This window comes from Myotis lucifugus, unplaced genomic scaffold (assembly GCF_000147115.1).
Source record: "Myotis lucifugus unplaced genomic scaffold, Myoluc2.0 scaffold_99, whole genome shotgun sequence".
NCBI lineage: Eukaryota > Metazoa > Chordata > Mammalia > Chiroptera > Vespertilionidae > Myotis > Myotis lucifugus.
Genome location: NW_005871147.1, coordinates 56,440 through 70,412, shown reverse-complemented (window position 1 = coordinate 70,412; position 13,973 = coordinate 56,440). Strand labels below are relative to the sequence as shown.

The 13,973-nt window shown below is 58.0% G+C and overlaps 2 protein-coding genes across 2 annotated transcripts; both read right to left on the bottom strand.

Moving 5' to 3' along the window:
- Positions 1-761: 761 nt before the first annotated feature.
- LOC102442251 (somatotropin-like) lies at positions 762-2,405 on the bottom strand. Its single transcript, NM_001316914.1, has 5 exons — positions 2,396-2,405; positions 1,950-2,110; positions 1,614-1,730; positions 1,277-1,438; positions 762-962 (listed from the first exon to the last, which is right to left on the bottom strand). Exons 1-5 carry the CDS (start codon positions 2,403-2,405, stop codon positions 762-764), a joined length of 651 nt encoding a protein of 216 aa, NP_001303843.1.
- Positions 2,406-9,670: 7,265 nt separating this feature from the next.
- CD79B (CD79b molecule) lies at positions 9,671-13,320 on the bottom strand. The gene is made up of 6 exons (XM_014458679.2): positions 13,215-13,320; positions 12,512-12,559; positions 11,028-11,330; positions 10,687-10,805; positions 10,369-10,410; positions 9,671-10,258 (listed from the first exon to the last, which is right to left on the bottom strand). Exons 1-6 carry the CDS (start codon positions 13,279-13,281, stop codon positions 10,160-10,162), a joined length of 678 nt encoding a protein of 225 aa, XP_014314165.1. The 5' UTR covers positions 13,282-13,320; the 3' UTR covers positions 9,671-10,159.
- Between the last annotated feature and the right edge of the window lie 653 nt (positions 13,321-13,973).

Genomic DNA, 13,973 nt, shown 5'->3' with positions numbered 1-13,973 from the left:
GTGTATCTCCCTTCAGATTTCTGCACGAATGTAATTCTATGGTTTCTCTCGTTTTCTCACATGTCAGGGTGTTTTGCTTCTGTACTTAACAGCTGTCACGCCTTCGTTTCTTCCCACTCTTGGGGGCTAGGTTTGGGTTGCGGTGCTGGGGTGGGTGGCGGGAAACACCTCCAAGTACTTTCTAGGGGTGGCCCTGACCTATGACTGCCCAGTAAGCAGGGACCATGGACCTAGCAAGTGGACTTGGCGTGTAACAGGGAGGAGTGAAGGTATCAGCTTCTTTCTAACTCAGGAAGAACCTGGCCAGTTATTCAGCGGCCTGGTTTTTTTTTTTTTTTGGTAAATATATTTTTATTGATTTCAGAGACAGGAAGGGAGAGAGCGTTAGGAACATCAATAAGAGAGAAACGTCTATCGTCTCTCTCCTTCACACCCCCTACTGGGAATCGAGCCTGCAACCCGGGCATGTGCCCTGACCCGGAATGGAACCAGCAACCTCCTGGTGCAATGGATGACCCTCAACCAACTGAGCCACAGTTGGGTGCGGCCTGGTTCTCAATAGACCCCCCAGGGTTCCTGCAGGTTGTCCTCCCAACCTGCCACTTGCCCTGTTCGAATCCCCCACCCCCTTCACAATAGAATGACTTCTACTCAGACATTATGATGCAAATGTATTTTATTAGGAAAGGATGGAGGGCACTGGAGGGACCCTTTCCAGGGTCAGGGGAGGCACTGGGGAGGGTCACAGAGATGGCCAGCTGCTAGAAGGCACAGCCGCTTTCCATGAAGCGGCGACACTTGGTGAACCGCAGGTACGTCTCAACCTTGTGCAGGTCCTTCTTGAAGCAGGAGAGCAGCCCGTAGTTCTTGAGCACGGTGTCACCACTGCGCAAGTTTGTGTCGAACCTGTCGTAGGTTTGCGTGAGGATCAGCCCCGAATGCGAGCTGCCATCTTCCAGCTCCTGCAAAAGGGAAGGAGACAGAAACTCAGCCCTCGCCTTGCCAGCTGCGCCTCCCTCTCCCTCGATATCCCTCCCTCCCCTCCGGGGCTTAGAGGAGGACGGGGAGGGACCCAAAGGGGAAATGAGGAGGAGGGTTTCTCCTGGGTCAAGGCTGGGCTGCTGCAAAGAGAGCGGCAGTATCTCTCTTCTCCAGCCCATGTAAGTCCCCAACCCCTCAGCTAAGCCAGCTGGGGCTCCAGACCCAGGGAAGGGCGAGCAGGCCCCTGTTGGAGGGGGGGGGGAGCACGACACGGGACCAACAACACCATCCCCACCCGCATCAGGGCTTGGATGCCCTCCTCCAGGTCCTTCAGCTTCTCATAGACGCCGCTGGAGATGCCCAACAGCAGGCCGCTGGTGAAGGCCCTGCTGAGGGCCTGCATGGGCCCGAGCCACGACTGGATGAGTAGCAGCGAGAAGCGGAGCAGCTCCGTGTCCTGCGGGGAGAGGGTGGATGGTGGGCACCTGGCAGCCCCGCCAACGCTGGCTTCTGCTGGCCTTCCCCCACCGTCCCACCGCCCTCTGCCACCTCCACCACCTTGAGGAGAAGGCAGCCCAGGGCCCGGGTGGCGGGGAGCCCTGCTCCCAGGCTGGGCTATGGAGGCCACTCACGGATTTCTGCCGGGCCTCCTCCTTGCCCGTGGGGGCCGGGATGGTCTCCGAGAAGCAGTAGGCAGCCTGGGCGTTCTGGATCGAGTATCTCTGTCCCTCTGGGATGTAGGAGCGCTCCTGGGAGAGGGAATGTTCACCCAGGTCTGAGCCGGTGCAGGGTTCTCACCATGGCTTTATCGAAACCCACCCACCCCCTCCCAGTTGACAGCATCTTCACTTGGCTAAAACCACCCTGAACTCATCCGTTTTCTCCCCTTATGCTGGGCAGGGTGGGGGGAGTGGGGAATTCAGCCCTTCCTGCCACCGCCCCACCACCCGGCTTCCCGGGTTGCTTACAAAGTCTTTGTAGGTGTCAGCAGCCAGTTGGTGCAGGTGCTGGGCCCGGAGCACAGCGTTGGCAAACATGCTGGACAAGGACATGGTGGGGAAGGCAGCCACCTCCTGGGGCCAGGGCAGGCAGAGGAGGGCAAAAGCCAGGAGCAGGGAGGTCCGGGGGCCTAGAGAGACATGGAGGCCGAGGGTGGGGTCCCAGAGAGCAGGGAGCCTAAGTCTCCAGCCAGGCCTCTCCCTGCCCCAGGGGCCTTCCTTTCTCCTCCACCGCCCCCCGACCCCCACCCCCAGGGACTGAGAACATTTTAAACTTGGCCAAATGTCTGGGCATGGATGTCTCATGCTCTCTTTTAGAATCCCCAAAGCCCAGGGTCAGTGCCCCATCCACCTATAGGGCTCCCATATTGCCCCCCAGTACACAGCAAGCCCAGGGGGATTTTCGGGGTGCCTACCTGCAGCCATTACAGCTGGGTGAGTTGTCCACAGGTCCCTGAGCGGCTTGGGAGCTGGGTCCTAGGATCCTGGAATGGGTCCCTTGCGGACCCTTTTTATACCCTGGTCCCATCTCTCTCCCCCTCTGCCCCCACCTGCTTTTTCTATGCATTTATGTATAGGCCCACTGACAGGCCTCTGCTGATGGATAATTTAGAACCTCCTCCCACGCAGGCTGTTCCCGCTCCTCTTCTGGGGTCATGTCCCCAGGCTTTTCCCCTCTCCACCGTCACCAGCCACGTGAGGGTTGCTTACACAGGGTCTCACCTAGGGAGATTACCCAATCTGTCCTCTTTTTAGGAGGGGTGTGACAGAAGGGAGTCGTCTGAGTCCATGTAAGGTATTGCTGTGAAGTTGTCCACCAGGTGAGGAGGGTCCACCTGGTCCCCCAAGGGGGGCTATGTCAGGATGACTGTGCCTGCAGAGCTGTGTCAGCCCTTCCTCACTATAGTTCTGTCCTCTTCCTTTCAGTTCCCTCCACCCACCACAGAGAATGTGTGTGTTGGAAAAGGGATCAAGACAGCAATAGATTCTGGGGTTTGGGGGCGCAGTTCAGCCCAGATTCTACCTTGGCCTCTATCACCATCCTCAAGACCATCTCACCTCCTGGTCCCTTGGACAGCTAGATGCAGTGCTAGTACTGACCACTAGAGGGCATTGGCCCGACACACTGCCCTCTCCTTTCTCTGGGTGTTGGGGCTCCCCCAGGTGGCTGGGCAAAGGACGGAAACTTTAGGTATGGGTGCTCCTTTGGACCTACACAGAGATACAAACTAAGAAGCAGAAATCCAGGGAACAGACAGGTACCACAAGCACTTCCTCCTCCCGCAGGCCTGTCACCATCAGGGAATCTCAAAGTTGGAAGAGAACTTGAGAGTCTGAGCCTTGTCCCCAGTGCTGGAACTCAGGGTACGGCACCCTGAAAGATGCTCTCTCTACTTATGGTAGTCTCCTCCATTCTGTCTTCGTTTAATATTTGTATGAAGCTTATCAGATTGTGAAGAGCATGTCTATGCCTTCTCACATCTGACCCTCACGACCATCTTGTGAAGGAAGCATTATTATCGGCCCATTTTACAGAGGAAGAGACCGAGGTTCAGAGAGCACCTATACCTAAAGTTTGACTTGCACGAGCTACCTTGGCCAAGGCAGCAGATATCCAATATTGCATCATCCCAAGCCCCTTCTCCCAAGCTGACTGGGTGGGCACCACTGCTATTTTAACTTCACATCCCTCTGAACACGGGAATCTGGCCCCTAATCACGAGGGTCCCTTTGCCTCATTTTGTCCTCTCCTAAAGGGCAGATTGTTGTCCCTTATTTCCCAGGTGAGGATGGCCCAGAGACACAGGGCGCATGTTGGAGACCACACAGCAGGCAAGGCTAGGGCCGGGCAGGCTAGCACTGCTGCCTTCAACCTCCTGCCGCCCAGGGTCCTGGCTCTTTCGGCATCTGGAGGTTACCAGCATTAAATCGCCCCCAGGGATAGGAGGAGGAAAGAACACTTTCTCCTTCCTTTAAACCCTTTGCCCCTGAGTCTGAGGACATTTAGCACTTGACCTGTGGGAAAACAAACAAGCAAACCCTTGTAGAGGTGGTTGGTTATGCTGTTGACAAACAACATTGAGAAGTCACAGCCACAAGGTGAGTGCTTGCACCTTGCCACCTCCCCCTTGCAGGACCAGAAGGTAGAGCTCCCTTTCCTCCCATCCTTCCTGAACCGTTGCCCAGCCATGCCCTGGGTTTACTATCTGCTAGGGAGGACTCGGGGGCCTGTGGGAGCTATTCACGCAGAACTGTCAGATCAGCCTGAGGGGGCAGCCAAGCCAGAGGCTCTGAGGAAGGGGGAGGAGCCAGGTGGGCAGTGGAGGAGGGTCTCTGAGCTCTTCACGCCTTCTGCCTCCCCTGCCACTCCTTCCTCCCGCTACCTGGGGGAGGGGCACTGGTGTGGAACCCCTCACGACAAGCTTCTAGCTGATGCTGGGGAACTTCTATGTGAACTGTGCCCCATGGGAGAAAAGCCCCAGGCCTCCTCCAGGTGTGAGGGCATACGGCTCAAGCTGGGGAGTGCGTGAGAGCCACCCGCGCATGGCACAATGAGGTGTGGCTGAGGCTCCACCAGGCAGGTCACTGCCAAGAACAGAGGGGACTGGCCAGGACACGAGCGTCTCCTCTCACCAAACCCACTTCTGCTGACCCCAGAGCTAGGTTGGCCCAGGGGACTCTGGGGACCTCCGGGGACACACCTTTACAGAAAGGTTACCATGGCAGCAACTATTGGACCCAAAGAGGAAAGAACTGAAGGGTGTGGGGTGGACATGGGTGATCCTCTCCTCTGGTCTGGACCTTTTCAGGGCCTTTAGTGATGGAGGCCACAGACATGATTCATCGCTAGTAGAAGATAAACTCTGAATGAGACAGGATTTTCCCTTTGGTGCGGGGAGTCACCTACCCTTTCTTGGGGCACCACCTGGGGCCAGAGCCCTAGCTACTCCAGGTTCAGAGACTGCCCAACATGGTGGCCAGTGGAGACGCTGTGCCCAGCATCTCTGAGGTCTACCTTGAAAGGCTCGGACGAAACCTCCCATTATCTTGGAAACCATGAATTTCAGGGTGTTTCCCTTCATCTTTAAGATTTGGCCATCTCTGGGGGTCTCTGTACCGACTGTGGGAGCTCTCATGTCTGTTCTTGATCCCAAAGTGGCCTCTTTCAGGCTTCAGGAGCCACTCCGAGGTTCAAGGCCGTGGGGTTTACAGCCATCTCCTTGTTCCCAGTCACACTTGCCCTGAGCTTAGGCACAGCCTCAGAGGGACTGGTGGCAGCTCTTTCCGCTCCCCCTTGGTCACTGGAGACCCACACTTGCCACTGCTCACTCTGTCCTGCCTTCCTCGAGGCCAGAGTCTGGGATGATCCTCGGGGCAACTTGATCCTCTCTGCTTCCAGGGTGGGTCTGAACACCGTGCTCAGGGCATTGAGTCAAAGTCTTTAGAGAATATTATGTGGGGACTCCCATGGGCTTCTCCAGGGGACATGAGGAAGGAGATCAACGTTTCTGAGTGCCCACCACGTGCCAGGCGCTGTCCTGGGTGGCAGAGGGGTGAGGCCCATTTCATAGAGGACACTCAGGCTCAGAGATTTGCCTGGAGTCTCCCACTCCTAAGTGATGGCTGCCCAGGGCCTGGTGTTCCCACTGCGCCAGCTCTTCAGAAGCTCATTTAGGAAAGACGGTGGGGCTGCCAGGCCAGGGCAGAACTTTCCGCAGCGCAAAGCTAGCGGGGCAGCGTCTAGTCTCTGCACAGATGTTCAAGGCAGGTGGGGGCAGATGAACGCAAGGACCTGTAGCCCAGCATGAGGTCCATAGGCACTAAGAAAAGTGCAGAAAAACAACCCGGCGGAGCGTGATTGAACGAACCACGCCACATCATCCCTCACATGTGCATTGCACGTTTCAGTGTGCATTGAGTTTTCACTTCCCTTATCTCAGCGGACCCTGGGGCTAGCCAGAGGGCTCAAGCATGGAGGACGGGTCATGGAGGGTGTTGTTGACAACTGGGTGAGGATCTCTGAGCAACCTGGAAGTGCACAGCAAGCTGCATAACTGGGCCTACTGAGTAATTTCCACTTGATGGATTATTCTCCGGGGAGCCCGGCTGATAGGGAAAGAAGTAATAAGAACCAAGGTGTGTCCAGCAGCTGTGGGAAGCCTGGGGTGCTTTCCTGATCGGCGATCTCAGCTGGAAATAACTTCTGCCTCCTTCTACCTTATTTTGTGGCTAAGTGTGGACATCTTATTCCCCTTATGGGACTGTAGGCACTTTGAGGTGAATTCATGCCATTCAATCATTCATTCATTCATTCATTCATTCTCTTATTCATGTACAAACGGATTCAACAAGCAGTTGTTGCTGCTTCCATATGCCAGGCACTGTACCAGGCAGGTGGACATGCATGCATACCTAGATAACAAAAGACACGATCCTTTCTCTGCTGGAGTGTACAGTCGACTCTACGCTATGGGAAGAGAGACAAGAGCAAACGAATAAAGACATAATGGTAAAATCTATACAGACATTTCACATAGGGAAAACTGCCATGAAGGAAAGAGCCAAGACATAGGGGTGAGAGAACAGTCTGGGGGTGTGTGGGGAACTGCAGCTGGCACGGTCCCAGGCTCAGGAACCCAGCAAGCATCCGCTGCATGGATTGAATGGTTAGAAGGATGGTGCCATGGAAAGAGCTCAACTACCCACCCAGCCAGGAATGACAAGGCAGGCCACACTGTGCCTCGATGTCCTTCACATAGTACAGTGATTTAAATTAACAAGTAAAAAAAACCCCAAAAAACAAGTGCAGGATCTCGCAATGTACGGCAATACTCCCACGAAAACGTTTAATCGAAAAAAACCAGACACAAGGCGGGCGTGCAGATGCTGATCCCAGTGCACACGCATGTTCCACACGGACTCACAACGTTCAGAACGTGAGCCCTAAGCTAGACCTAGCAAGGGGCCCGGCCCTCCCACCCGTGCCATGTGAGAAAGGGGTGTTAGGGCCCAGAGAAAAGTATCTCTCTTTCTTTTTCTTCCTTGGAAATTTGCATTAGGATCCATCGAAATGTGTTTTCACAAGCCACTCTGAACTGGGGATTGAATGCTGGTTGCATTTCCCGGGAGAGCCTTCTGGGTTGGCGACGGCAGCCGGCTGAGGGGTTCCAAGTGGAAGGTTTGTGGTGCTGGTTGTTGTGTTTGTTTGCAGCTGAGTCCCCGGCAGGTCCCTAGGGGCCATCACCAGGTGCAGCTCGGAGAGCAGGGACCGACTCGGGAAGGTCATTGTCGTGAGCCTGAACCAGCTACTGAGGTCATCTAAGGAGAGCCGAGCCCGCGGGCAGGATCCGGCGTCCCACGCCCTGTGTGCCGAGATGGCCTTTGAGGCCCTAAACAGAGGACCCCGCCGGGCTCGACACCTGCCCTGGGACCGACCCTACTTGCCAGTGACACCCGGACAGGGGCAGCTTTTCGCGTTTTGTTTTGTTTTTCTCTCACCTCCAATCTGCTGGAAAAACACCCAAACCCTCGGTCAGAGGGGCCCAGGCCTCGCAGCACCTGCAGCGAGAGGGCCGGAAGCCAAGCTAGCAGAGGAGGAAGCAGCCTGCCCTTGCCCCAGGGCCCCAGGGACTGGGCTGGATTCCCCCAGTGGGCAGTGGGGCATGTGCCCACCCTCAGGGCTGCATTCTGGGGAGGGCGAGGGCCAAGCAGCGGCCCCGCCAAAGCTGGACTCCTGGAGGACGCCGGGTGGGCCCTCCGGCCTGTTGGGGAGGAGCGGGGCCTTCGGGGCTTTGGGTCTGGTGAGCGATGGGGAACTGGCAACGAAGGCAGCCCTCCCAGGGAAAGCTGAGCCAGATCATGTAAATGGGCATGGAGATGCCCAATAAAATTGTATTGGCATTAAGCGGTGCTCAATTTGTCAATATTTGGGGGGGGGGGTCCCAGTAAAAGATTTTGGTTCATGTTCTGGATCTTGGTGGTGGTGGTGGTTAGACAAACCTGCATGCGTGCTGCAGACTGCACCCCGAAAGAAAACAAAGCCACTTTTACTGTGAGATAGTTTAAAAGACACAAACAGCACCTGGCTCAGTTCCCTGCCCTCAGCAAAGATTCCCACCTTTGTTTCCGCTGCCGAAGTCAGACGTGACGACACCTTAACACAGAAAAACAGACCAGGGAGGGCTTCTCTATCATAACCGGGAAGGCAAATGCCCTTGAGGGGGGCGTGTCTGGCGGAGGAGGCAGGCCTCGCTGCCCAAGTGATTCTCTGCCGACAACACTTCAAAGCGTTAGGGAAACTCAGTTATTCAAAGGTCTTAAGTTGCTTTTCGGTAAAGCCAAGGCCTCCCTTAACTCAGGTCGGCCCCAAGCAGGGGGAGACCCTGCTGGGGGGAGAAGTGAAGACTCCCCCACCACCAGCCCGGCTGGCTGCTCCGGGTCCCTGGTGGAGGTAGGAGGACAGAATTAGTGCCACTATGCAAAGCAGCCAGAGAGGAAGGGCTCCAGCTCAGTGGAGGCAGATACCAAAACAAGCCAGTTCCCTGTGGCAGCCCAGACACCAGGGAGGGAGCCGGCCGGCCCAGGCTGGCTCCAAGTGGGCATCACTGAGGGATGAAGAGGTGGACTGGAAGCCCCAGGGCTGGGTGCCTTAGCCTCCTGCCCCACCCCGAGTCCCAGGGGGAAGCTGCTCTCACTGGTCCTCCCGCATACCCATGCCACATGCCATTCCTGAGGGCAGGGATTGCTCCTGCCCGAATCCAGAGCACGAATGGCAAAGAAGTGTTTTAGGGTCTCCCCAAGGGCAACAGGAAGTGGTGCGCAGCCTGGCTTTGCACACTGACATTACTTGGTTAATTGCACTCGAGCTCCCAGCTGTGAGCTGCTCCCACTCACTCCAGCAGCTGGCAGCTTGGGGCCCTAAGTGGTAGGACCCTAGGGACCATGTTGTGGGGACCTTGTAACCCTACGGGGCTTCTGATGTGATGATTGGAAAATGAAGGGGTCACCTGACCAAGTTCCCCGCAAAATTTGCCACCACCAAGCCTCCCTCTTTAGGAGCCTCTCTTACATGGCTCTGGGTCAAACAACAAAAAAAGAAATTTCCAGGCTCAGTGGGGGCCAGCGGGGTAGGGGTAGGGTTGGGGGTGGGGGTAGAGGCAGGGGAACCCCTGCCCTCAGGCAGCTTCTAGTTTAACTGGAAAACAAAGCCCGTGTGGACAGCACAAGGCTGTAGCTAAGCCAGAGCTGCAGAGGCTGGGGCAGAGCAGGGAGTGGGCAGGGACTGGGGCACTCTGGGAGGGCTTCCCGTAGGTGGAGGGCTTTGAAGGACAGTAGGATTGGGATGGGGAGGGGAGGAAAAGCTCCTTCGGGGCTGAGATCCCTGCCCTACAGAACAGGACTCAAGTGCTGCTTGTTGGCTGCAGGGAACTTAAGGAGAAGGGCCAGTCCAATCAGCCTTTCCCCGGCTTCTCTGGGCCCAGCCGGGGTCAGAGCAGGGGACTGAAGGAGGCCATGTCCCAACTGACCTTCAGAGAGAAGTAGCAAGTGAGCCCAGGAGAGGTCCCTCAGCCCCATGGCAATGGTCCCCTCCCACGCCCCACAAGCCCACAGGTGCCAAACATTTGTGCTCAAACAGATACTCTCATTCACCCCATACTCAGAGATGTCACAAGCCTGGGTGTGGTTTCTTAAGACACATTGTTTATTCCATGGGAGAGTGGGCTCAAGGCTAGGAGCCCGTGGGGCGGGAGAGAGTGGCAGAGAGTGGGAGAGGGATGAAGCTCTCGGTGGCCTATCCGTGGCCAAGTGGGGGTGGGCCAGGGCCCTGCCCAGGCTTCATAGGAAGCTCTCTGCTCTGAGTCCATTTGCAGGTTCCAGACCAGTCCATGCCTTCCCTGTCCTGGACTCAGGATGGATCCCCGCATAGCACCCCGAGAAAGCTGGGCCCAGTCTGTCACCAGACAACTCCGGGCTGCAAATCACTGACCTATGGCCCTTCCACTCCAGTCCCCTTGGCAAGAGCTGGGGGCCAGGGGCCGGAGGGGCAGGCAGATCTGGTGGGCCAGCTTTGGAGGCCAACAGGGGATCCAAGGGAAAAGGGATGGACTGGGAGCCAGGCGGCTCTGAAGCAGTCAATAAGGCCCAGCAGGCTGTGCCCAGGGGCATGGGGAGGGCTGGCCTCACTCCTGGCCTGGGTGCTCACCCACCGACCACTTCACCTCCCCTGTCCGCAGAGTCACTATGTCCTCGTAGGTGGCCGTCTGGTCAATGTTCAGGCCCTGGAGACGTGGAATGGAGCTCAGGCCTTGGCCACTCCCCAACCACACCAACAGATGCTGCTGCTGACCACCCCGCACCCTCAGAGCTAGGGGTCCACCCTGCTCCTTACCTCATAGGTGTGGTCTTCCTCCATCCCAGCCTTACTGTCATCCTGGTGGGGCAAGAGATGGAGAGCAGAGTGTTGGCTCACTCCTCCCCCATCCACTGCTGGGCCAGGATGGGGAAGGCCAGGGAGACTGGCCTGGGGTCAGGGGTGAGGGGAGAGGGGTGAGGGGACAGGAGGTGAGGTACTCTCTGCAAGAACCACTGAAGGAGTGAAGGAGTGATGGAGCAGGTCAGTCACTGGGCAGACTCTGGGGCTGGGGAGATGGAGACCCTGTCCATGTCTGGCCTGCCCCAGGGTGGCCTCCCCGCCCCCCAAGGTCACCTTGTCCAGCAGTAGGAAGATGGGCACGGTGATGAAGAGGATGATGAGCAGGGTCTGGATCATGATGATGCCATCTTTCAGTGTGTTCCGCCGCTTCAGCTGAGCCAAGGTGCTGAACCCTGGGGGGAGGTGGGGCGGGGACAGTGAAGCTGGGGCCACACTTGGGCCTGCACCCCTCGAGACCTCTTCTCCGCGGCTGTCCTGGGTGCTCCGGGGCCACGGCCTCCTCCACAGTGTGGCCCTCACTGGTGGCAGGCTGGATGGGGTGGACTGCGGACGAACACCTGTGGCCCCGCCCACTCCCACTCCCCTCCCTGCTGAAGGGCAGGCCCCGCACCCACCCATGACTCGGAGTTCACTGCCGCAGCCCATCTGCAGGGACTTGTCCGGACATCTGTGCTGACAGAAGTAGATGCCGTTGTCTTGGAACTGGGCGTCGTGAATGGTGAGGGTGGCGTTGGTGCTGGTCTGGGTCTGCTGGATGCGTCCCGGTTTCACGGCCAGTTCCTTGGGCTCTGAGTCCATATCCTGTTTCCAGAGCCAGCTCACGGGGCCCGTGACCTCCAACTGGCAAATTATTTTCACCACGGAGCCCCGCTTCTTGGCCATGAAACGTGGGTACTGCCCGATCCCACAAGTGCTTCCTGTGGGCGGCAAGGCCAGGATCAAAATCCCACCTTTCCCAGCATCTTTCTGGCTGTCAGCCCTGCCACGGCCCCCCCCCCTCCCCCGTGGGTGGCACATGCCCTGGCCCAGCCCCCTGGGTCTGTCCTTGCTTCCCAGGGTGTGGGACAATCAGGAGGCATTGGTGTGGGGGGCGGAGCCACGTGAGAGGCCACAGGCCCAACCACTGGGCCCGCCCCTTCTGACATTTGATGTGCCTTTATTATCTATTTATCCTCACCCGAGAATATTTTATATTTTTCCATTAATTTTTAGAGAGAGTGGAAGGGAGGGGGAGAGACAGAGAGAAAAACATTGATGTCAGAGAGACACATCGACTGGCTGCCTCCCATGCGTGTGGCGCCCTGACTGGGGCCGGGGATTGAGCCTGACACCGAGGTGTGTGCCCTTGACTAGAATCGAACCCGAGGCCCTTCAGTCCGCGGACCGACGCTCTATCCACCAAGCCAAACCGGCCAGGGCTTGATGTTCCTTTAGAAGGGCCTTGGAACCTTCGATTCCTTTCCACGGCCATTACAGCAGCCTGAACCAGGCCTCACCCCCCACCCCCAGCCTCCCACCTGGCCTGTACACCCACCTCTCCCTGGCCTGGCCTGGGCTGCCCGGCACCAGTCTGAAATCCTCAGGGACGTTCCACAAATCCTTAGCCTGGCAACTGAAGCCCCCACATTGATCCCCTGCCCTCTTTCGTCCATTAGCCCCCTCTATCCCACTGCGTGGACCTGCTCCACTTTTTATTCCCAAACCTTCTTTCTCGGCTTGGCATGCTCTCCCCACCCACTGCCTCACTGGTCCCAGCGAGAGGCCCCCAAGGAATCCCCGAGCCCCTGCGTCCTGTCAGAGCCCCTGAGGCCCCTGAGGTTAGGGGCTCCTGCTGGGGCTGAATCTGACCCCAGCTTGACTCGCCCAGTCCCCCAGGCGCTGGGCCTGGGACACTGTGACAACTGGCAAGGGATGGGGGTGTGGGGTGGCCAGGAGGCCTTGGAGCCAGGCTTCGGAGAGGGAGACAAGCCGGCCTAGGGAGGGGAGTTCTGGGTGGGGCGGCCCAAGGGGTCAAGGGCACAGGGTCAGGCATCAGGCCGGTGAGTGGCATTGGACATGGGCATCCTCGCCCTCAGAAGGGGCAGGGGACGTTGCTGACCTTGGGAAATCCGTTGCTGGTCCTTTGCTTCCGCGAACATAGTCTCACCTGCTGGTTGGGAGGAAGTGGGCAGGGCCAGGTCAGGACCTCTCCTTGGAGCTGGCCGCCCCACCCCTGCACGCCCTCCACCCTCTGAATTCTCAGAGGCACTTCCTCCTCCCCGGACAGCAGCGTCAAGACCCCTCAGCCCTTCCCACCCCTGCTCTGAAGACAGGAGTGGGGTGGACAGAGCGAGGTGGGGTCCCCAGAAGGTCTGCCTCCCAGCCCCCCTTCTGCTTTGACCAGGCACCTGGATGAGACAGGAGGGAAGTCAAAATCACAGAGCTCTCCGGTCCTCCAGGGAGGTCACCTCTGGAATATGTATGCCCCAGGGTCTGGCTGGGGGCAGCCTCCCCCCTGCCTCAGGGGGTGAACCACACTCCTCTCCTCTCTTCCTCCCTGGCCTGGCTCTTGTGTGGTTAGAACCACCAACCCCGCAGGCCTAGCTCAGCCGGATAATGCAGACTGGAGCGGGCTGGGTGGGGCGCAGACCCCTGAGTTCATCGCAGACCCCTGAGCTGATCCCCACACACTCAGGCCCCAGGGCAGCAGAGGGAGACCGGGCAGAAAGTGTGAAACAGGAGGAGGGTGGAGAGAGCAGAGACAGACCCGGTGGAAAGAGTGGCAGAGAGTGAAAGCAGCAGGCCTGCTGGAGGGGCTGTACCTGACAGAAGCATCAGCAGCACCACCAGCCCGTTGCTGGGCACAGGAGACAGCGCCAGCCTGGCCATGGCCACCCCTCGGTCTCGGATCCCAAGCCCGCAATGACGACGAAGGCTCCTGGAGGGAAAACGTGTAACTGCCCGGGCTGTAGCCTGTCCCCTCCCCGCCTCTTCCCCACCAGGCCCCTTCCTGCCATGCAAATCGGGACCCTGGGGAGGCACCGGCTCCCTGGGGACCCTGCGGAAGGGCGGGCTCTCTCGTCAGCTGTGCTGCTAAGGCTCAAGAGCCATCCCAGCTTGTCACCGCAGCTCGGTCTATAGTGGGATCCCTGGGAGGCCGGGACCTCTGAGCCTTCCGAGGACAGCTTTCCTGCGTCTCCACCCCACGGGGGCCCTGCAGCCTCCCCCCTGAAGCCTGGATTCCCAGGCACTTAGCTGAGTGCGCATGGGGCCTGTAGATGAACTTGAGAGTGACCCCTCTGCCCTGGACCAGCCTGCGCCCTTAGGGAACAGGAGCACCAAGAAAGGATGGTGTGGGGCCCTAGCCGGTTTGACTCAGTGGATAGAGCGTTGGCCTGCGGACTGAAGGGTCCCGGGTTCGATTCTGATCAAGGGCACATGCCCGGGTTTCGGGCTTGATCCCCAGTAGAGAGCGTGCAGGAGGCAGCCAATCAGTGATTCTCTCTCATCACTTATGTTGCTATCTCTCTTTCCCTCTCCCCTCTCTCTGAAATCAATAAAAAAATATTTTTAAAAAAGAA